This window comes from Synchiropus splendidus, chromosome 2 (assembly GCF_027744825.2).
Source record: "Synchiropus splendidus isolate RoL2022-P1 chromosome 2, RoL_Sspl_1.0, whole genome shotgun sequence".
NCBI lineage: Eukaryota > Metazoa > Chordata > Actinopteri > Syngnathiformes > Callionymidae > Synchiropus > Synchiropus splendidus.
In genome coordinates this window covers 11,987,565-12,011,509 of record NC_071335.1, presented here as the reverse complement: position 1 = coordinate 12,011,509, position 23,945 = coordinate 11,987,565, and the positions used below count along the sequence as shown (strand labels likewise).

The following is a 23,945-nucleotide window of genomic DNA, read 5'->3' as shown; positions in this document are numbered from 1 at the left end:
TCAACAAAGGACGACTCATCAGTGCCAGGTCAGAATTACAGTAAACATGTCAATACTGCAGTGCACTGGTGGAAGAGCTGAGAACAGAGCGCAGATCTCACTGCAAACTCTAACACCTGTACAGTGATGAGAAGGAAACTGCTCATGGATTTAGTATTTCTCAGAGACACACATTCGTTCTCAAGTCCGTCACCGGCTCTTTGCCCTCTGTCGGCCACCTGAGGTACTACGTGTTCCACGCAGTTCCACAAAATGGCTGCCTGCTTCATCATTTGTACATGAATCCCACAGTTTTCTTTCATAAAATTGTTCCACATCGACAGAACAAACCAAGAATTATTTTAGTAGTCAAACGCTGACTTTTTGTACTGTGAAACAATGAGTTTCTGTTGTGAGAGTAAACTCCATTGCTGACTCACTGATCATAACCTGCACTTATTGACATCACCAGGATGAGCCTTTGTAGCTGGAGGACCACTCAATACATTTAGGATGAGTCCAACTACAGACAAAAGCAGAAACTACAGTTGGAGAGAAGCGCTGTAGTTTGCACAGACTCCTCCCCGGCAGAAGAAACTCCTCCTCTTGGACTCGAGAGCGGGTCGCTACCCTCCCCCTCCATGCTAACGTTGCTGTGGTCTCTTGATCATTCGGAGCCAAGCGCAGGCTGCAGTTGAGCTTTCCCCAGCAGCGGTGCGCACCTGCGTCCTGGGAGTTAACATACCTACCTTGAACTGAGGACTCAAATCCATTTGCAGACACTCACAACTTGTGGAAACTACACACACACACACAGCTCACCCAAGACTCGTCCCCCGCCGCCTCCAGCAACCGACGGCTGACGTCCGGTCTTGGTCTCGAAAGAGGAGGAGTCTATCGGTGAGCAGGCAGGAGCGGTGTCGGTGAATCCATAACCGCACAGTCGCGGTGGCACAGCGCACTGGTTTTTCCTCGTGCTGGGTGGAACCGGCGGACTTTTATGCCAGATTTAACCATCACACGGAGTGCTGCAGCTGCTCCTGTGAGACTTGTGCGTCCTGCGAGCGGATAGAGACTGTCTCCAGAAGGAAACCGAAAATCGCGGGAACATCGCTGGACAACGCGCATTGCCGGTGAGTCGCAGTACTGCAGCTAGCATGCTAATCGAGTGGCTCATTTTGTCGGACAAATTATGCACTCTTGAGTTCGTGATTTTTTAAACATCAGCTTTACAATATTTACTTGTATATGATCTACTTTCTTTTTTCATATATATTTAGATTTTTATTTTCTGATGTATTTATATATACACTTTATAATTTTATTTATAATAGACAAAATTGTAAAAAAAAAAAAAACACCAAATCAAAATAGCATCCTATTTATCTTAAAAACATAACCGCCGTGACGTGTTCACCGTTTATGCCGTGACTTTTGTAAGCTAAAATTCACGCTAACATATAAAATTTTGTTTCGAATACTAAAACCGTCGTGCTGTCGTCATTGTATTACCTCTGCCAGGCATGTTGTGGCTCTGTTAGGCTAATTTAATAAACAAAATGTCAGAAAAATTAATGTATTGCCATAAAACATTTTGGGTTTGTTGGAAATGGGCGGACAAGGAAGCAATTTCCTGTTATTCTCCCGATATTCTCAAGTCTTCCGCGACTGGCTCAGGTGAAATGCGAGCGCTAGCCTTTATAGTATTCAAGGCGCGGGTGTCCCTGATAGCTAGCTGGTCTATTCGCTGTGACAGCGGAGGCACAGCATGTGTGAAACACATTTTAATTTTTCATTAGTCATTTTTAACTAGAAAACTTTATAGTGATTTTACGTTTATCTACATGATCATAGTTTTGTAATTTATAGTTAAAATGCCTATTCCTCGTTAATCTCTCTCTTGCAGCTAGCATGTTGATTGACAAATTACTGTTGATTGAACTTTGCTTTCCTCTAATTCTTCTTTTTTTTTTTTTTGCTGTTACTTTCTGTTTCGCGTGTTGCTCAAGAGGTAGCACTTGACCATTACATATTCTCGCGATTGCGACAAGCTACTAGCTAGGTTGGTTTCTGCAAAAAAAGTTAGCATTTTTTTAACTAGTCTTCCGCTTTTGTCTGATTTTAAAAAGACTGAGAATTCTTTAGATTGAATTATTTTTATGTTTAAGGTAGGTTTAATTATTATTTTTTAAAATTTTATTTTCATTAAAATTTCCACTCTCGTTCGTAGCATAATTAGCATGTCATCTGTATATTTAGGTACACAGAGAAAATTTTTCTGTGGTTGCCCTGGACTGATCTTTACCCATATGCATAAAGGTTAATAAATAAGAGGGTAAGAGAGAGTGTGCCATACGCAACTTCCATAAATAGAATTCCTGCGTGTTACTGTAGTGATGGCCACAGTGATTATTTTCCCTGAAACGCTATCGCTAGAAACATGCTTGCTATAAATATTGAAGAATAACAACTAAGGCATTATGTAACATTTGAACATCAACGGTTTGAAACTGAAGAAACAACCACACTAAAAACCATGTTAAATGTGCAATGTTGGTATGCCATGGCCAAGTGAGGCAGGCTAAAAAATGCAGTGAGTGGAAAACTGCTGCACCTCAACTCCCCTCCTAGCCTGAAATGGTACAGCCCAGTAATTTTCCATGCACCACTGTGGCCTTGTGGGTGTGGCTTAATGCCAACAGTAAAATAAGTGTGCACATTTGTTTTTGTTTTTTTCTTTGATTTTCTGACACTCAAAAAAGCCCTCTTTCTTCCGTACTTGTGCAAAGCTGTGCAGATCACCTACCTGTTGAGTGAAGGTGTTGTTTTCTGACAGCCAGTTACTGTTTTTCCATGTGGAGTAAATCACACACACGCACAACGTGCACATATTCACGTTGCCCTTAATATTTCACTTGAGTTTAGTAGGAGAAAGATACCGTATGTTTTTCTTTGCATGACCTGTTTCCATGCTGAAGAAGAAGCCGCATTGAAAAGCACTTCCCACCTATAAATCTATAGAAAACTGTGGTCATTTCATTTTAACAATAACAGTAGTTTAGACTGTATTTCCAAAAAAATCCTGCTCCTTTCACTGCTAAGGTCTTCAATGCTAGTTGGGCATCCAGTACTATTAATACATAGAATGAGTGAGATGAAAAGAAAAGGGAGGAGTTTGTCTCACAGCCATGCGCAACCAGGCATAGAGAAAGAGATTATTTACCCCATTTAAAGTGTGATTTTTGTTCGCAAAGACCAGATGTCAGTTAATACTTTCTCTGAGGAATCTTCAAAATGTAACCTGTCCCTTTATGTTCCGTAGTGACTATGCAAGTGGCATATTACATAATCTATAAGATGCTTTGGAACCATGTGATTGTGATTTTATTGGTTACTTGTCAAGGGTTTATATAGACTACATTGATAGAGGTTTGACAGAGCTAAAAAAAATCTACTACTACTACTACTCATGCACATACACACTCACTCCTTCGTGTTACGGTCTGGATTAGGTACTGCAAAAAGTAGTTTTTTTTTTAACTGGTTCAGTTGTTTTAGTGAGTTTGATTACTTAATCAAAAAGAACTCTAATATTATGACATACCTTAGACCCCAAGCGTGTGACTGAATGATATGGATGACATTGGGCAGTGCATTAGATGGGCTTGAATGTTTGTTACCTTTGAAAATAGGACAGCCTGGTTTATTGGAGAAATGCCCGGTGAGCATCACACATCCTAAGATGTAGGGGTGTAAGTCGCAGGGTTTCCGCTACATGTAGGTGTACATGACAATATCCATGCCTACAAAAGAATTGATCTCTTTTTAAAGATGAACTCTCACGTGATCGAACGTATTAAAGCGATGTGGAAACTTCAAGTGGGAAACACATGACACATCATGGAAATTGAGATGGTTCTCATGGCTTAGTGTGTTTTTAACGGAAAAATCTGAAAAGGTACATCATAACTCACTGAAAGTAATATATCTGGTGCTTGCGGAACTGAAGTCGTGCCACCAGACATATTACTAATGGACCAGCTGAGGATGGCTGCACAACCTTTTGAACCTCTTTGAAGCGTTCTGTTATGCCCTTTTCAGTACTTTTATTTTTGCTCCTCCTTTGGTGTAAACTCAGTAAGCTATGTCCACAAAAGACCTTGTCCGTATGCTTAAATACAAGTATATGTGTCTGTAGCTTTTTTTAATGTATAGTCAGGCCTGATAAAAGACACTCATAACGTCTGTCCCCTTGTTATGGAACATTTTGAGGGACTAGCCTGGTGAGGGAGACATCATTGCCTCCTGGACACACACAGCAAAACGGCAATAGTCGGCAAAAGCAGCAAATAATAAACTACTGCTTTTCTGTTTAAATATCAGTTAAACATGAGGAGACAGTGAGGTCGCGCAATTCTGTCTCTTACATCGTATGACATCAGCAGACAAGATCGCTCTGCAGATACATAAAAAGCAGTTAATCTGTATGTATTTTGGGCTACAACTGACTCACAATACAATAATAGTTTGGTGTTAATTCACAGGTTATGACTTGTATCATCACTCTATTATGTAATTGCCTTAATATTTCAGTTTCTGTCAACAGTGGTGTATGCTGACTATTGTACTTTTGCTGTTGAAAACTGTAGAAAAACTGTAATTGCAAACATAAATCGGTCTCCTAGCCTCAGTGTCTCTCAGGGTGACACATACTCACTGTAGCCCTGAATGAGTCTCGTGCTCACGTGGGTAGGCGGCTCACTCAGAAATACTACATTGGTAGATGATTTTTTTTTATTTTTTTAACAATGTCTTTTAGATCATCTTTAAAAAAAGATGTGTAGAACAGCAACAATGAACCCAAGTCCCTCAGATTTATTTATTTGTCATGTTGCGTGTTTTGGTGTTGGCTTTCACATAGCGCAGAGATTATTTCTGGGGGATGCAACTTCTGATATCTAGTCTTAGTCCTTAAGTGCTTCGTGAAAATGGAGACATTTCAGGTGTCTAGATAATTCCACTGAAAACGATGGAAAACAATGTAGTTCACATGCCAGCCCTGCGTGTGGCGTTGTAATGGTCTGTCACCAAGCGAAGGAAAGGGCATGCTGCATGTGCCTATAAAAGTTTGGGTACGCCGTAGTGCATCAACCTGATAATGGAAACACAATGACGAGGTTGTTGTTATGGGTCACACTGCACAGCATCATGAAAAAGACACAAGACTACCCCGAGTGTTGCTCTTGCACCCACAATCTACTAAAACAAACATGGCAGATGAGGAGATCCAACCAGCCCTGTCTTCACTTAAGAGTTTGGTGCTATTTTTGGTTTTACTAAATGCACGGATACACCATTTGCAAACATTGAAATGATTGAAATGAATTATGAGATGTCATCCGGAAATCACAGAAATCATAATGAATAAAATTGTTTTGAGTTGAAAGATGGATTTTTAATTGAATTGTAGACCCCCCAAAAAATCATGAGATAATTAAAAGATTCTCAATTTGGCAATTTGATATATTTATCCGAATATTGCAAATAAGAGTGCTTGAGTGAGTTAAAAGAAAGGCAGAATAGTTGTGTGTGATGCAATCAAACAATGTGCAGTAAGCCTGGCTGATTATTTTATTTCCAAGTAACAATGCACAATACAATGCATTTTTGTAATGACTGTGATTTGAGTAACAAAAATGCACCTTGTAATTAAAATGGGGTTCCACAAGACAGTCAAAAAATCTGGCAACACGCTCCACCATACATGCTGTGGAAGAAAATCTGGTAACTGGTTCAACACCAGCCAAAGATGATTTGGACGATCGAACCTATGTCTCACATGGTTCCATCATCTCACTTATGCAAGACTTCACAACCATGTTTGGCCAAACACAAACTTCATATGGCTTCCGACACAAATTTTAATTCTTGTTCTTTCCTTGTCCAAGTTGTTAGACTAGATTGCCTTTATTCTTCCGACGTTTTTCCCAAATTTTTAACATACCCAAAACAATCGCCACCAATCAGTAGTCTGTTGTTACTACTTGTGTAACAGAGACAATAAAGGCATTCATCATCACAATCAACACTGTAGAAACAGACACCTGAAAAATAAACACAGTAAAAAATAAAATACACACCCAAAAAAACAATACAACAATATAAACGACCCCTGGATAAATACACGGTCCATCTGCAACTAGAAGACTCGGTAGACACATGTTTCTTTGGCATATTTCATTGTTGCAACACTTCCGATTTACCTTTGAGAAAGCAGTGAGGATTGCAGTCAAACAGCCAACTCTGGGAGAGATATTAGAATTTCTCTCATCGGACTGCGCTATGGTCCAATAGCTTCACTCACTGGGTAATCTGCGCATGTGCGATCTTCTGCTGTGCCACGGAAGTACTCTGGAGTGTGAACTCTTCAGGGACAAGTGGCAATGGTGCCGATCTTAAATCATGGCTCTTTATTATTAACAGTGATCTTGAAATTGATGAGCTCTCAATCGTGCATCAAACGTTGTTCAACCTGACACAGACAACATTAGCTCTTTTGCTCAGTGGCAAAATTACGATACAAATGTAGTAAACATGCATTCAATGATTGTTGATAGAAAGAAAACCGACTAAGTGCCGATCACGTTTCCACAATAGTTAGTTTTATTCAGAAACTGATCCAAAACAGAAAACTCAACTCTGTGTTGACGGCTCTAAGGTGGTGATGATATTGAGCCACTGCTCTGGTGTGCTGATTCTGGATGTCCTTAGTTATATTTGTGGGATCATTCAGAACAATTGCTGTGTCCAGGCTCCAACAGCAGTGGTCTGAGATGGTTTCCTTGCTGCCTGCCACCTCCGTGTTCTTACTCTATCGACAGTTGAACGGGAACGACTGAAGAGCTTGTGGATAACCCCCTTTTCACAGAGGTGATGTTCTCTATGGTGATGGTCTCTACACTATGTGTAAACCGGGACAACCCACTGCAATCACACTCGGTGTCTTAACCAAGCAATTGCCTTAGTCAGGCTGTTCTCTGCATGAAAACAGAATCTCCTCATCAGTAGGTGGTGTTTTACAGGATCTCTGACAAGGAACTTGACAGTCACCCTGGGATAACAGTTTACGTGGAACGTACATCTGTCAACCAACTGCCAGAATGGACATAGTGGAGGAGAATTGGAGTGGATGAGAACCGCTTTCAGTCGGTTGGGCTCTTCCAAGTACACACGCTAGCGGGAATTGAATGCCACCGCTGGAGGCAATCCGGTCTAGTCTACATTGGTAATTGGTGCTCTCAATTCATACCCAACCTAAATGCCCAAAGATCACAGAGATGGGTTCTCTCTCATTTATTTGGACTGCAAAATGTTTCTGTGAAAGTTTGCAATGAAAACGTTGAAGGAACCAGACTCATGAGTGGGGTACCATCCAGTTATTTGACCCCCGACCTACAAAAAGCCTGGGGTTGTCACAGGAGGAAGACCAGAAACTAGTCCATATTGGCGCTCAATACCTGTGATCAGAAGTGAAAGAAGTGAAAGCCAAGAGCTAGGCGAGGGACTGCATTACGATTGCCTGCCCTATTCTTGACCCAGTCCATTAGTATGTCCAGAATAGTTGACAAGTTGGTGCAGATAATCTCCTTCACAATCCTGAATGTTGCCCTTGGTTCCTGACCTGTTTGGTGGTTCAAACAGTCATTGGTTGATGGAGGTTTAGAGGATGAACTTGGTGATTGTCTTGTTGGATGGAACCAGCAGCTCCTGGAGTTGTGTGTGCTTCTACTGTTGTCTTGGAAGTGCATTCTCTTGTGGCTTGCAAGATGGTGTGTACTATGCTAGGGACCCTTGTCAGTCCATGGAGATGATGCAGCCTGGGAATCGGTTGACCTACACTGTAGACGTTTGGTCTGGATGGACAGAACAAGACTACATTCTGAAGTCGGGTATCATCTATGCAGGTTTGTGTGCTTTGATTGTATTTAGCTCTTGATCCTTCCCGTACCTCAGAGTTGGCCTGCACGATATATTGTTTAAAAATCGTCCGATTCACTGTTGTGTCTGATTTCATTTTCGATTCACATTGAATTTACAAACCGACCGGATTTGCATCACAAATGCTACATTACATTACTCCCGAGCGGCGCTGCAAACCACTACTTTCTGAGTTCCCACACTGCTCATGGCTTCACCTTCAGCCAATAACAAAGCGCCTTGTAGTCATGTGTTTCACTTGGGACATGAACGCGGCAGTGATTGGATAGCTCTGCGACAGGATGGACGCTGAAGGAGTATGGATAACAAACTGGGAACTAGTTACGAGAATCAGTCCACCAAACTGTCTCAAAACAAACTTGTTCCGAAAAAATGGACGGAGCATGGAGAGTTTTCCAGGCTCATGAAAGTCAGACCGCTGGTAGGCTGTTAGTGCAGCTGACACTTAGCAACACCTGCCTGTCTATAAATGCAGTGTTCTGTGTCTCAGAGTCCTGCTACAAGTGGTCAGTGTGTAGATATTTCACGGACATAGCAAAGTCTCAAGAGACTCACCAAACTGCGACGTCTCACGTCAAACTAAATGTTTCTAAGTTGTCCTTTTGACAAAGCAGTTGCTGCATTCTGCAATTCTGTTGTCACATCATGTACACAGATGGTCTCATCATTTTGATTACAAATTCATTGTCAATCCATGTGATCCGTATCGGCAATCATCAGCAAAAACCCTGATCGGAGCTTCCCTACCACAAATGTTTTTCAGCACCTCAAATGTCATGTTTGGTCCTGCAACTTTGTTTTGCCATGGTCATGGTTTTTGTGTGCAAAAAATTGTGGCAGAGAATCAATTCTTAGCTAAAAAATCGTGATTCATATTTTCTCACAGAATTGTGCTGGCCTACCTCAAAGTTGAGTTGTTGAACTTACACCTATGACAAGAGATTTGGTGTTTTCTGTCACTGGAGTAATTTTGAAGGTTTCCAAATTATGGTGCCGCCTTCCCATCTTCACAATTGATGCACAGCCTTGCGAAAACAATGGCGTCTCTACTCTTTCATAATAGTGAGCGTGCAGCCAACAGTTGAGAACCACACACTCCACGGTATTGCCAGCCCAAAACAAATTCATACAGATGGATCCCTTGCCGGTGTCGATGGAGTGAGCGACCACAGAGCTGCTAAAAACATGACAGAACTTGCCCCTGGCCACTCTCAAATTGTAATTGAGAGTGACTCGAAATCACAGCTGAACCTCTGCGTCAATTCACACCAATGTCTCACCATTGGGTTGTTGCGCTAATGTTGCGTTGTACTCAACATCCAAAATATCCAAGCGCTGTGCTGTCTTTTTCATCTGCTGCTAGGACTTCACGGAACCGCCCATGGGCGTGACACGTGCTAGTGTGTTGTCTCCCGTGGATTTGTTTTGAAACTGCCGAACAATAAAAATATTTGCGAGCAGGTAGATGGCGCTATGGCTGGGCAGTTTTTTTTTTTTTAATCTAAATCTGGATTTTTGATTTGGACGATATTTTCCCTCTCACTCCGGCATTCGGGCTTCCCTCTCTCGCAGGATGCCTCATCCTTATGCAGTGAGAAAACCTGACAACACTAACATGCTGGGAGCGGTACAAAGCAATGATTTTGTTGCTGAAAAAGGCAAGACGAATCAGCTTGAGACTCAAAGTAAATGGCTGGTCAAGCGAGCTGCCATCCAGCTGTACCTAAGGCCAGGTGTGTGAATACGGCAGTTTTTACGCAAGACTGCCAACTTGTACGAACAGTACTGCGGCGTGGTGGATCATCGCGTTTCAGGCAAGTCAACCTTTTGTAGTTTCACCCAAAAATCGGAAATCTGGATACTCACTGTACGAGAAACCTGGCAACCTGGTCCACCAGTCATAGAGGCGCCGCGCCATGACTTCAGTGGTGTGAGCACTGTCTGATGACCAAGTAGGAGCTGTTCAGCAACTGTCAAAGATCATCTGGACTGTCTCGCATGTTTGCTCCTTATTTGGTCACTTTCCTCATTGTCTGTCGTTTCAAAGCTCTAGTGGCCATTTCTATAGCCTCCTCCTGTCACATGAAAATAGAGTACTTTTATTTATTTATTTATTTATTTTGTTGGAAAACAACAATCCGTGTGTAAGATTCTTCAGGCTCTGAGGACTGAAATCTTTTACTGTTTTTTTTCTTTTATAGCTAGAGGCTACAGACTTTTACTATGTTTTAAAGAGATGGGATCAAACAGGCCTGGGATAAAGTCAAAGGATTTTCTCATCTCACAATACTGAACTATGTGTTGTGAGCTGAGTTAAAGACAAGAAGAAGAAGTCAACTATTCAGATTAGGGGTTTCATTGTGCTGCGACTACGTTGAGCAGCAGCAGCAGGAGTGGCCATTTTGTACTCTAGCATTCGCAGCAAGCAATCCGTCGACAGGAAATGGTGGGGGTGGGGATAGTGTTACATTTATAGTTTAGTGCAGTTCATAGCCAAAGAGCCAGCTGTTGCTCATTGGACAGTTTGTTGTTATTGTTGTTTTCAAACTTGAAAAGGAAACAATTTTGAAGAGCTTCTTCAGTCCGGTCTCAGGTCCACTAAACAGGGGCTCAAATGTAATGTTAGTGTGCAGTTGAACTTTGTACTGGTCTACACCAGCCTATAATACAGACAGAATCAAGAGTCAAACAAAACATGCATGTTTTTCCACACGTTTAAGTCCCTCCCTAATGCAAAACACCCCCGTGATTCATTGGTTTAGTCCTTGTCGTCTGTATGACCCAGGAGTGGAGCAGACTGCTGGTGTGGGGGATGGGTGGTAACGTCGCCTCCCTCAGTCTCCTGATTTCAAATTTCACTGTAGAGCTAGCGATATAGTTTGCCGATCAGCCCTCAAATGTTAGTACTGCTTCTTGCCTGTGAGTTTTTTTTAGCTCTCACCTACGTTAAATAACTTAGGTTTTCTTTTTATGTCCCAAGTTCATCTATCTGTTCTATCCAAGTTAACCCCAGATTACTCCGTAGGTTAGGTCAACCAAGTAGTACTATATTTCCATTTTTTATTTATCATAACTAATTTGCCTGCGCTAGACTTCAGAGGATACTCCACAGTATCTCGCATGGCTACAGAAAAATGTGCCTGTCCTCTTTACTGAAACTCCTTGCGCTCCCCTCCCCCCCTTCCTGTTTTTCTTCCCTTTTTTCCTTCCACCCAGTCTCTGCTAGCTCTCTTTTATTAACAATGAGGAAAATTTTCAAGCAAACTTTGCTTGTATTTGCTGCTCTCGTGCAGGTATGCATATATTTATGAAAAATGTTGTCTGTTTATCACATCAACAGCAGCAATTTTGCATGTTTTTGTAAAGACAATTCACTTTCAAGGTCATAAACTGAACGTGTACTGAACTGTAAGAATGGCACTGCTGTGTCAAGATCAGTTCATTTGTTTTAAATTTTGAACACAACATCTACGTTGCATCTACTAACAGAGAACAGGCAGCATCTTCGTAAACAGAGGGGCTTTTTTTGGTAGCATGTTTAACTCTGCTCCGTCCAACTTCTGAAGCCACCGTGTCTCCTGCTTGTTTCCATCACCTCTTGCCTGACTGCTGGTGCAGTGAAGAACATCAAAAACTGATGAAATAAGTAGGTCGGCGATATAAGTGATGTGGAAAACACTGGTCCTTGTTAAACTGGAGGATCTGACGTTGTGGACGTCTTCCTAAGGAAAGGTTGCAGATAGAGTAATTATGATGCGTGCAATTTGAAGCAGTAATCCAAAACACTTTTTTCTCTTTTGAAAACCTGAATGTACCTTGACACACATCATCTATGACAACTCAATTCCGATTTCCTTCATGGGTTTGTCACTTCATATTTAAAATTCATTGTTTCCTTTGGCGTGATTCTGTCCATCATTTCATTCTTAACATGTTCTTGTTTTTGCTGCTCCACCGACTGTTCATTTGCTTGTGTAACATGATATCATGAACCCTAGCAGACTCTTGAGGCTCGGTGTAGCTGCGCGCAGCAGACTAGGCAGACATTTTGAGCTTCAGTGTATCCAGATGCTTGCAGTGGAGATGGGGGAGGGGAGGAACGCTTTCCCCGCGCACATATGATAGCTCGCAGATTTAGCTGTTTTGCCTGGTGTGTTTTGTTGAAGATGTCTTTGAAAGACAGGCATTGGTTTGTGGAGGAATATGCTGCTGCTGCCCTGTTCCAAGGTGTCCATTTTGCAGATTAATAATATTATAATTATTTTAAAATCAATTTCTTTAGCTAACTGCCAAAACATGTTCTCTGTTCAGCCCAAAGTCTGAAGAACAAGCACTTCATGTGGACGTTTGTCACAAAAGGGCATTTGGATTTTTCATATATGACCACAGGCATAGCTAGAAACATCAAGTGAAGTGGCATTAGACCAAGGCTTTTTAAAGGTTAATTTTTTTTTTTTTCGAGAGCGCTTCTGTGGATGAACATTTTTTCTGGCCAGTGGGCGGAGTTTGTAAGAGGATCTGCTCTGACTGTGCTCAGCATGCTACTCGCAGCAGCGCTGGTGGCCATTTTATGATTCTGCAGTAACATGTGGGGGATGGGCAAAGAACGCTCAGGAATTATTTGTTTACTCTCACAATATGACCTTTGATTTGTAAACATGTTGTTTTTTTAATCTATACATAACATGTTGTATCTGTTTCTGCTATAATTTCATTTAGATTTATTTTGAACCCTTCACATTTTAAGGAAACATCTTCAGGAAAAATTGATTTACCCCCACACACAGTTTTATTGTTTTTTCTGAATGTTCAGAATTTTATCTGGAATGGAATTTCATTGTACCTCATGAGTGAGAAGTCCTCCCCACGTGCTGGAATGGTATAGTCTGTCGAGCAGCAGCTTTGGGAGAGGCCGACCTGCCGGAGACTCTTTAGTGACCTGATCTCATTTCTTGTCTTGCGCAAGCTGCGTTGGTCCAGTGATAATTTGCAATCTCTTGGTTTTCTGGGCCCGATCCTAGGTTTTTAACTGACCCGCTGCTTATGAGTAAACTGGAGTTCCTTTTCAGCAATGCGTATTTTGTTGCTTTTTAAAAAGGCACTCCTCTGGTTTCTATAGTTTTGGCTACAAACTTGCCGAATTAAGTTATTTACATGACTGTAAAATATGCATAACTTGATATGTATATGTTTATGTGTAATAATTTGTGACTTGGAAAAAATGAAAAAAATTCTGTCTCTATTATAGTACTGCTATGTTTTTGCCTTTTTTGTATTTACCCTCCCCCACACTCCCCTGCCGCACAGATGGTTTAGTCCATGGTTGTTAAAGAGAAGTTGCTCTAGCTAGAGGAGCGCCACGGAGTGTGTGTGGTTCGTGCGTGTGTGAGAAAGATGGGGGAGGGTTTGCTTTAGCGGCTGACACTCGCATGCCGTGCTATTTAGCTTAGGCTAGTCCAATCAAGGCTCATGTTGTGGCGTTTTTCATAGGATGTTTTTAAGCATGAATATCAAAGTTGAGATAAATTAATAAATTAATAATTAATAAAATAAATTAATTTAAAAAATCCATGTGACTCATTATGGGTCATAGGGTTGAATGTTATATTTAGCCTTTTAAGAAAGATAGGCTCCTGCTCTCTGCTGACTCCGTACAAACATTCAGTCAAAACATTTGATTTTATAAGTGACATGTCGCAGCTATAGGTGAAGAAGTGGATAATTTTCCTTTGGCAAAATCATCAGAAAAGTATGAGGATTGTTGATGACCGATGGGCACTTTACATTTATTGGTTTACAAAAATGTCTCCATACACTGTTGGGTCACTGCTCCGTCAGCCACATGACAAACAGCAGCGCGCCAGTGAGACAGCGATCATATGGCTGCCTTCTTCTTCAAGCTAAGGCCTGTCTTAAGAAGAAGTGAGATCTCCGTTTAATTCCACTGTGCATTTCAACATGGCAGTCTCCTGTCCACTAATGACTTGACCTCTGAAAAAGTTTCCTCCTCTCACTTAGCACAATTAAAAAGAACACTAATGGTGTATGTGTCATGTTTCTGTTTTCCGTGACCTTTATTTCCGTTACACTTTTTTTTGGCCACCCCCACTCATTTCTTTGAATAGTTCAGTCCATGCAGCTGTAGAATGACTCTGTGTTCTAGTCTGTGCTAGAGTTGGGGGATGGGTGTTGCTAGGCAACTGTGTGCACTTTATTTCCCTACCAATTTAATGTTTTTTTTTGTGCTAGCTCGAGTTAAGAAATAACCACACCTTTTTGTAGGAGGTGTACACAATGTTATATTACTTGAAGTTTTTGTAACACTGTCAATCTCACTTCACATATGAACTTGAAACTAATGTTTGTCAAATACATTAACATTTGCAATGCCCTCTCCCAAAATGAATGAATGGATAGATGAACTTCACTTGGAAATGAGGTGACAAGAAGGTGCTCTTTGAACACGCTTATGTAGGACACACCCCCATCAGATACAAAGTGGACTCTTCTTTTGAGAGCCCCTCCCTCATTCTTTCATGGTGTGCTGCCTGTAGGTTTCTGCTTCAACCCTGCATGCGGAAGGGTACAATTGTTTATTGCAGGTGTATGCAACACATTTTCATACTAAAATGCATTACATTCCTTCTCTTCTGTGTTAAGCCAGTCAATGCTATCTATGCTAATTTCGCTGCTATGCCAATTTTATCACAAATATAGGATGAGGTGATTATCCTGCGGAGAGTTATTCTTCAACTGTTTTGTACTATTTTCAAAGCCGTCCTTGGATTCAAATGTATCAGTTGTATATGTGCCATGGGTCCTTAGCATCAGTGATTATGGCACGGTACTGCTGCATGTTGAATTAATAGAAAATGTATAATCTTTTCAGAATTAACGTTTTATGTTGGGAATTATTTGATTTAAAGCATAAAAAGCTTGTCATGTATTCGTGACAGAGGAAGCCTTCACTGCTAGCTAAAGAACGCTGAGTCAAAGAGTCGACAGCAATCCTGACGGCCATTTTGAGTCTTTGCGCTGTGTATGTAGGAGCAGTGAGTGAAGCCATGGAGCTGAGGAGAGGGAGTAGTGTGCTCCGCGCTGTGTGCAATAGCTTTGGAATGCGGACAGGCCCAGCCAACGTAGGGTTTCAGTTTGCTTTGAATTAATGCATTTCCTCTTTGAGGTAAAATATATTCATGTAGTTTTGATGATATCCTAAAATGTTAAATGTATTTTCAGCGCCGTTGTTTCATCTTTCACGTTTGATTTAGCCTTTAACTTTTGCTGTTTTAAAATATTCTGGGTACTGTGTGAACCTCATTTACTTTGCTTCACGGTAGACAGAGGGTTTAAAATTTCTGTTATGACAAGGTCTGATTTTTTTTTTTTTTTGACCTTCGAGTGTTTTTAGGAATGAATAAATCCTGTCTTAGGCAGCACTCCTGTGCTTTCATTTGCCAACAGGGGGGCGGTCCATCAATTTACCTGAATGACTCAGATAGGATTTGCCTTTAGGAATGACGTCACTATACCCAGCGGATCACTCAAAGCTGGACATAAACCCCAAGGGGCAAATTGATAAAGCTGCCATTTAAACATTCTAATTCAAAGATATCATGAAATTCTATTAAGAAAGTGACCACATTGAGTAATGCAAAATCCATGCCTGTCGGTGCCACTCATTTTCCCATTTATTCAATTATTGTGTTTTCTTCATAGGTTATCTACAAGGTCTCTGGCAGATCCATGACAGAAAACCAAATTGCTTGAAGGTAAATGTCTTGACTTTCTTCTTCTACTTGTTTTGTCATCGGAACATTTCGCAGTGCTTGTAATGTAAACGATGCATGTATTAAATGCTTGAAAAGCGGAATTCCTCCTTCAAATACGTTAGTTGTACGACGTAAACATTGTCAACTTCCGGTTCTGCTGTTCATTCGCTTATGGGTGTAAAACTGGAGCTTTATTCTTATAACCTTAACTGCGTGCTTTTTAAACATGTTTGTGATGGGGAGATCCTAAAGAGTTAAAATGTGGCATGCAAATATTAAATGGGTGCCTATCTTTAAATGAACACCCAGCAGAAAAACGTGCTTGTTACATGACCTCTGCCTTCTGCAGACAGCATTGGCTGATGGACTGTGATTGGCTGTGGTTTGGACCAATGGGGAAGACCGGGGGGATGAAACAGAATTTGTCGGCTGAGACTGAATCAAATATGCGTGCTTGGTTTTGGATTGGCGCTTGAGCTCAGCAGGAAATGCTTAAAGAGGTGTTGCGCATGCAAGTGGGTTGCAAAGCCTGGAAAAGTCAAATGGCAGAGACTGCATTGCAGATATGTCAAAGAAATAGCTGGAAAAGAACAATAGACACTGAAAAGCTCTACAGTGACATCTAGTGTTTCTTGTGGGATTCTGCAACCAATTACTGACATCCGGTTGACGTTCATTTTTCTGTCAATTTTCTGATCATCTTCAGTTTCAACCTTCATTCTCTTTGGCAGTAATGGAAATTCTTGTGACGGAGGAGAAAAAGAAGATATTTCGTGCGCGAAAAACCATGAAGATAAGTGACAGGCAGCAACTGGAAAGTCTTCACACTACTCTGTTGACTGCAGCTCCAGCTCAGCCTGAGGCGTCTCCCCCGGCCCTGGTGAATGGCTCTCATAAAGAGGAGCTCCCTAGATTAGCGGACACTGAGCAAAACTGCAACATGGACTCTAACTCACTCTCACCTGATTCCCCCGTATCGCCCACCTCGCAAAGCTCCCCGGCTCCGTTTCTATCCTTAAATCTGTCCCCATCCTCGGTTTCCTCACAAAGTCCAAAAGAGAAAGAAGACTCTGTTTCTTCTCCGGCATCACCATTCCATTCCCTAAACCTTGAATTGAAAAAGATGGAGGAAGAGGATGAGCTGAATGATAAACAGAGCCCCACACCAACGTCAACAAACACAGAGACTCAACAGGATGCCAACTCCAAGGTGAGCTCACACTTGAAATATGAATTAGATGGAATTTAATATTAAAATGTCCTGGAATAATATTGCTGATCATATTTTTAATATTTCCTCAGAAGCCAAGCATTGACCAAACTGTGGAATCAGATACTCTTAATGGCGTCATTCCATCTCCACCTCAGTCCAGTGCAGTGACAGACGGCACAGTAGAGAAAAAAGCGGACACTACAGACACCAAGGACTCAAAGGACTCTGTGGCACCAAGTGTGGATCTAAAATCCACCTCTTCCAACACGTCTCACGCTCTGCCTATTATTACATCGGAGCAAAAACAAACAGTCAAGGTAGAAGACGTGAAAGATGAATGTGACCAAGAAGATGTGAAGCAAAAATCTGCTTCAGAGGTGAAGATGGAAGTTGACTCAGTCAAAGTTGAGGTCAAAGCTGAAAAGACACAAGGGAAGCAAGATGCTAAGTCATCCCGCCCTTCATCCACTCCTCCATCAAGTGCAGGTGAGTTTGCTTGTTTTTGCAGCGGTTTAACATTTTCTTTCATTCGATACAACAGCCATGGCAAGGTTTTCGGAGGGTAACGGCAAGAGTATGGTTGTTGCCAATCTTGGTATAAAAAGTCAAGAGCCAGGACGCATGAAAATGTTTTTGTTGCTTTTGTAAAAATGAATTCCTGACTAAGATCCCAGTATTGTTGTGAACACTCATTTTACATTGGAAGACTCTGATAACTTTATTGTGACACAAAAACCTTGGTACACTGCAGAACTTTGTTTAGAGGTTAAGTAGAAACAGTTTATTCTAGCAAAGTCACAAGATTGTCTGATTCTAAGACAGGAATATTATTGTTATCATCTTATTTTGAAATTGTACTGATCAGTTTTGTGTAAATCGGTGCCTCATAATTTATCTCACGCACAGATTCTTCTGGTGAGCGGTGTCTGACGCTTACTCTTAATTGTGCAGATATTTCACAGCATTATCAAAAACGTTTCTTATTACTTATTTTTTTTGCAGCCAAAGGTGGTGAGGCAAAATTTTGAGTGTGATTTGTATGAACTTGACTTTGATGATTTGTTAGCATTTTTGTTAAACATGCTTATTTTTGTACTTTTATTTACAGTGACGGATGACAAGAGCTCTCATTCAGGAATCAAACGCACTTTATCTGAGGGCCATGAAATTGAGTCAACTGTAAAACGAGATGGAAAGAGACCAAAGATGGAGCGCGAATTAGAGGCTGAATTGGAAGTTAAAATTACCACAAAAGCCAGCGATCACCGTAAACTAGAAAAGGTTTGTGCACAACTATTGAATTAAGTCTGGCCTATACACTCTTAGTGATGCGGAAAACCCAAATACAACCACTTGTTTGTTTTCTTCAGATTGTACAACAGCTAGTGAATGAACGGTTGGGGGTCTTGGAGCAGACCTTCTTTGAGCAACATTTTCAAGAGCTAAAGGGGAGAGTGGACAAAATCGATTGTGCTACTAAGCATCAGTCAGCCATTAACCAGCTCCAAGTAAGTTCTGAAGAAATGCAACGTGCTGTTTTTGCGAAATAAGAAATGTCTAATCTGCACACTTTTGGGTCTCGTAGGCCAAGATAGCCCGCCTGTCGAAAAAGTTCGGTGAGGCTAACCAAGCTTCTGAGAACAAAAAGAAGCAGGAGGTTAGTCATTGAACTCGGGTTAACATCTCGGAGCGAAAGGATTTGTGTTTAATAAAGAGTTGTAATTGTTTCTGTAGGCATTAGCTGCTGCTGCTGCTGCTCCTCCTCCTCCTCCAGTTCCAGTCTCCACCACTCCTGCCAAGACTTCAACTCCAGTAAATTCCCAAGTGCAACGGTGAGTCACTCATATGTTTAACTTGTGTCCAATTGTATTGAAAGTGTTCAGCTGGCTAAACGTCTGTTTTCTGTGACCTTACTGTGGCTTTTGTATGAACGTGACAATACCGGACTGCAGCCAGTTCTTCACTTGGAAGCGTTCGTGGCATTAGTAGTTGACAATGTCCCAGGATGGTTTCAGAAAGCTCAAAATCTTGAAACTTTGGTTGGACTTCGAGACACTCTCTATTCTTTCCCAGCTTGTCCTCATAAACGCCAGTATAGTATTCCGTTGTGTGTCATAGAAAGAGAGATTTGCACCTGCAAAGTAACACTACATGGGTCCAGGTCCTGAGTCTTGTGACGTTCTACAATGTGAAGCCAGAGCGTTTCTTAGGAGTGTAGTTAAAACTGCACTTCTCCTTCCAACAGCGTGCTTCGTCGGCAGACTGTTGTGCCACAGTCTCTGGATCCTGAAGAGGTTGTGGCGCCCTCTGATGGGAAGACCCTTTCCTTCTATTTCCAAAAAGGGGAACAGGAGACAGATACAGATAGGTCACAAGATATTTCCATGGCAAGGCGGCTGGCAGAAACAAATGAGGGCAAATGTAGAGCTGACATTAACCTCCGCACAGTCACTTCCCACTTGGAAAAGGTCTTGTACCACAACTGCCAGAGGAACTCGGATTCACCGCGAGCTGAACGCTATGCATCTTACCTCTTTCGCTACTTGGTTCCGTACGACATCTACTGCAGCTGGGTTGCAAAAGTCAACTACATTGGCTTACTGGGGAAGGAGGCGCTGCCATTAAATCTACGCAGGACCTTGAGAATGTACATAGAGCGACGATTCCCTGCTCTATCCTCTAACCATTGGCGAGCAATTCGAGATGCTATCAACGAAATACTGCGTGTGAAGAGGAAACCCGAGTTTTTTCGGGAATATGATGAGAGAACTAGCGTGTTTGTTTGACAAGCTAGCTGAAGCATCCTGGGACATTGTCTGTTACTTTCCTGATGAATTTGTCAATCCAAACTTTGTTTTTTTTCAACCATGGAGTAGCACCTTACGAAATATACTTGTACCTTGTTTTTTTTGTTTTCTTTTTATTCTTTTAAAAACTAGAATAAACGGAATATGCCTAGATCAGTGGTCATTGTCCTGATTTGAAACGAATATCGTGAACATTGGTAGTGAAGACTCTAAGCCCAAGCATCTTTTTAAACAGGCTAGTCCGGACTTCCATTGAGGCTAAGCAGATTCCCAGCATTCCTTCATCCAGCACCGCTGGTGAGTTGTGGTTTTCTTCTGTGTGTTTTTGTTGTCCTTGCTTATCCTTTCTTGCATTATTTTGAGACCCACACCATAAACTCACACACGCATCCTGCAACACCTTTTAATCATATTAAGCATTTAGCTGTGTAGTATATGAATGTTATGATGAAGCAGAGCATGTGCTATCTATTTGATTTGATGTTCTTGGATTGTGCCTGGATGCTCATGTGATACATTGTTGCTGTTTCAGTGCATCATGATGTAACCATTTGTTTGTGTTGTCCCAGCACTCCTCTTTATATGTTGGCCATTTCCAGAAGTTTATGCTGAAGAGGATATTAGTGCAGCAATTTGATGACCACTTCCTTTTTTTCCTTCAGCGAATTCTGCTTCAGCAGCTACGACTCCAGTATCAGCAACAGCTACCGGAGCTCCATTAGCAACTGCAGTTCCGATGTCTACCGCCCCCACAATTGTTCAACAGACGCCCATCCTCCAACTACTCACCTCCAACTCTAATGCCGTATCCACCTTGGGAACTGGCATCACCACCTCCAGTTCTGCAGGCACCTATCTCCTGAAGGCGCCCACTGGAGGTGGCATGATGACGACTGGACAGCCGCTGCTCATCCAGTTGCCTTTATCTATGGCCAATTCTCAGACAGGAGCTCTGGTCAAGATCCCAGTTTCATCCCTGTCAGCAGCAAACACCTTCAATAACACAAAGACGACTGCTGGGGGAACCACACTGATATTTAAGCCGGCACCTGTTACGACCACCGCCGCGGCGTCCGCTCCGACCGTGGCCACCATCCCAGCAATCCAAACCTCAGCTGGCCAAAAGCCTCTGACGCAGATCTCTCTCACCCGTGCGGTGTATCAGGGAGGCACTGGTGGGATTGTAACCCCTCACGCTGGAGTGTCAGTGACAACAGCCAGGACCCAGGCTCAGTCCGTCTCGGTGGCCGGGGCTCTGTCTTCGACGTCCTCTCTTGTAACATCTGTACCAGCAGCAACAGGTTCCGCTGCCCCCGGACCTCCACAAGGAGTGTCGCTAACATCCAAGACTGGTGAGTAAGAAATATCATTAAATTCATCTATAATGTGTTTTATAATGCCTTCATTTACAATCATGATGTGGAACAAGTCAAATGAATTAGTGTGTTTATGACCTTTTCACTGGGTTTCCGTGGCAATCCTGGTTTATTTATTGACCTATTCTGTTCACAGAACATAGTTAAGATCAGAAATCTAGTTTTCTCAAGCTGTCAGTGTAAGAAATGGATTGAAATAGGGCACGACTGGAATTGTTTTTATTTTCCCCAGCGAATGAATGGTTGTTGTTGTTGTCTTTCAGACAACCAGGCCTCTGTAGCCTCTACATCCAAAGCTGCAGCAACGCCTGTCGCAACGGCCGCACCAGCAGCACGACCCAAAGGCTCAGTCATTGATCTCACTGAGGACGATGATGATGTGCAAGGTAAGAACTGGATACTGCCGCTGTTCTATACGACTTGTTTTGAAACACAGTCTTAAAAGCCTACTTTTCTCTCAGTGACAGGAGTGAAGAAAGCGACAGTGGTAACTCCCTCAACAAGCCAGCGTCCACACGTGGTCCCCCATGTCGCCAGCAGTAAGAGCAGCTTCCTTTGACCTCTAGTGAGACATTTTTACAATAGTGATAATGGCAATTTTTGATTTTTATTTTTCAGGTTCTGGAGCCAGGTCTTCTCCCCAAACCAGTCAGAACACTGCTAGTAGTTCGCCAGTGTCTACTATCCACTATCGCCCCCCATCGGTGAGGACCGGTATTTTTGCGTACTGCAAAATGTATTGATTGGAGTACATTGCAACACCTTTGTTTCATTTTAAAAAAATGGTTGAGGCATAGGAACGATCCTTTTTTTTAATGCAAGACGTCTCGAATCAACATATTTTGTGTCATTTCACTTAATCATCACTGTCATTTCAGTGGGCATTACGCAGATATTGTAGTGTTTACTGTGAACATTGTTGTGTTAAGTACTTACTGAGGGTGTCTTAACTTGGTTCAAATAGTGATGGATTTCTCTGTATTCTTCCAGGACTCTCTAGTAAAGTCCCGCACTACCTCGGCCACGCCAACCCGTGGCCCCACCCTGGCACCCCCGCCTCTCCCGTGTGCACCAATACCGCCAAACCTGCCTCCCGAGGCTGAACGGACCTCTCCTCCCCAACAGCCTCAGCTGAAACTGGTGCCAAGTCAGACTGGTATTGTACTGTCCTGGTGTGTGTCAGAAACGGACCTGTCATGTGCCACGGTCGAAAGCTACCACTTGTATGCCTATCATCAAGAAAACCCCAACAGTGCTGTGGGTCAGCCGCACTGGAAGAAGATAGGCGAGGTCAAGGCCCTGCCTCTGCCCATGGCCTGCACTCTGACTCAGTTCCAGTCTGGCTCCACCTATCATTTCGCTGTGCGAGCCAAGGACATCTATGGACGCTTCGGACCTTTCTGCGAGCCTCAGTGCACAAATGTCAATTCCTCGTCAAGCTGAACACTTCCAGGATGCTGATGTTACCTTCATTTTACAGTTTATTACTTCTTTTGATATGTTTGTCTTACATATTCAAATGTTGTGCATTGTTGACATACAATGTTTGTAAATACCTGCAGAATACCTGGACCTCAGTGAGTTTTCTCGGCTGATCCGGTCTGATTGTATGTTGGTGTTCTATTTGTGACTCAAGCTGTTGTGTGTAGTTGAATGACTTCTTAACCAAGTCAAATATTTATGTTTTTGGACTTCCACTGTTCAGATTCAGAGGTTGATGCACATGTTTATCAATATCAGAAATGCATAAAGCTATGTGTGTGGTAGAAACTTTTCTAAGTTTTTGTCTGGCAACCAGACCTGTGACGAATTCAATAAAGCTTTTTTAAATAGTCATGTTTGTGACAAATGCATATCTTGAATAAAATGTCATAATTCCATCATGTACTGGATGTGAACCCTAGCAGATATGGGGTCCTTATTTATTGGGCTAAAATGTGGATAATGCCCATTGTAAGATTCACACACCTTGTCTATTTGGGTCGAACTGCAGAACCAAACCCTGAAACCTTACATAACTTCACATCAGAGCAAAATGCCCAACCTTAATCTCATCATACGTGATGGCCCGCTGCTTCATAGGCTGTGTAACATTTGGCCCTGGAGGTGCTGAGCGACTCTCTGAAGTTTCTGTTTCTCCACTGGGGGAAGAGTAAGGCAATCACAATTTTCAGGTTTTATCAAACACAAATTGGAGATTGAAGTCATTATGAGGGCACCTTGGTGCAAGCGCTTATATTTATACAGTATACTGTATAAAGTATGCACTTTACCCATTATGTTAATGTACTACTTATGACAGAGAGAATAACACCTTCAAGCAAATGAAATACGTTTAGTAAATGTGCTGTTATTGCTAATGAAAAAAATATGATACAGAACAAAATTGTGTTTATGCAACAAACAAAAGAAAAGTACACAGCAGTCTACCTACCTGGAGCTGCCAGCTGCCAAGTTGCTCCCAAACGTGTGAGTCAACACATGGGCTTCGTTTCCACTAGAACTTGAACTGTTACGCTTGGCCAGTCCCGGTTAAGTTTCCTGTTGCTCTATCGCCCTCTGGACGACAACAGGTGTATTGCATATAAAAACTGATGGTCGCAACCGACATCGAAACACCTTAGTCAGCGGGGAAAATGAAGCAACGCGGAGCATAAAACTATTTTTCGAGTAACACTAGGGTGTTTTGCTCATATAAAACCACATTAATTCTTTAACACAAAACAACAAGGTTTAGTCCTACCCTACATAAGTCCTCACTTACTTACATCTTGCTAAGAAGGGAAATGTTTAGCAAACA

At 42.0% G+C, this 23,945-nt stretch overlaps 1 protein-coding gene across 2 annotated transcripts; it reads left to right on the top strand.

Moving 5' to 3' along the window:
• Positions 1 to 463: 463 nt before the first annotated feature.
• LOC128753782 (activating transcription factor 7-interacting protein 1-like) lies at positions 464 to 22,969 on the top strand. Of its 2 annotated transcripts, none has more exons than XM_053855856.1 (14): positions 464 to 1,112; positions 15,697 to 15,749; positions 16,481 to 16,959; positions 17,055 to 17,448; positions 18,071 to 18,243; positions 18,333 to 18,470; positions 18,548 to 18,619; positions 18,697 to 18,794; positions 20,005 to 20,066; positions 20,432 to 21,121; positions 21,409 to 21,531; positions 21,607 to 21,684; positions 21,764 to 21,849; positions 22,136 to 22,969. In XM_053855856.1, exons 3-14 carry the CDS (start codon positions 16,483 to 16,485, stop codon positions 22,586 to 22,588), a joined length of 2,844 nt encoding a protein of 947 aa, XP_053711831.1. In that variant the 5' UTR covers positions 464 to 1,112; positions 15,697 to 15,749; positions 16,481 to 16,482; the 3' UTR covers positions 22,589 to 22,969. The 2 variants fall into 2 exon arrangements, with proteins under 2 accessions (XP_053711831.1, XP_053711830.1); XM_053855855.1 differs by having other exon boundaries at positions 469 to 1,112; positions 17,052 to 17,448.
• Positions 22,970 to 23,945: the final 976 nt, after the last annotated feature.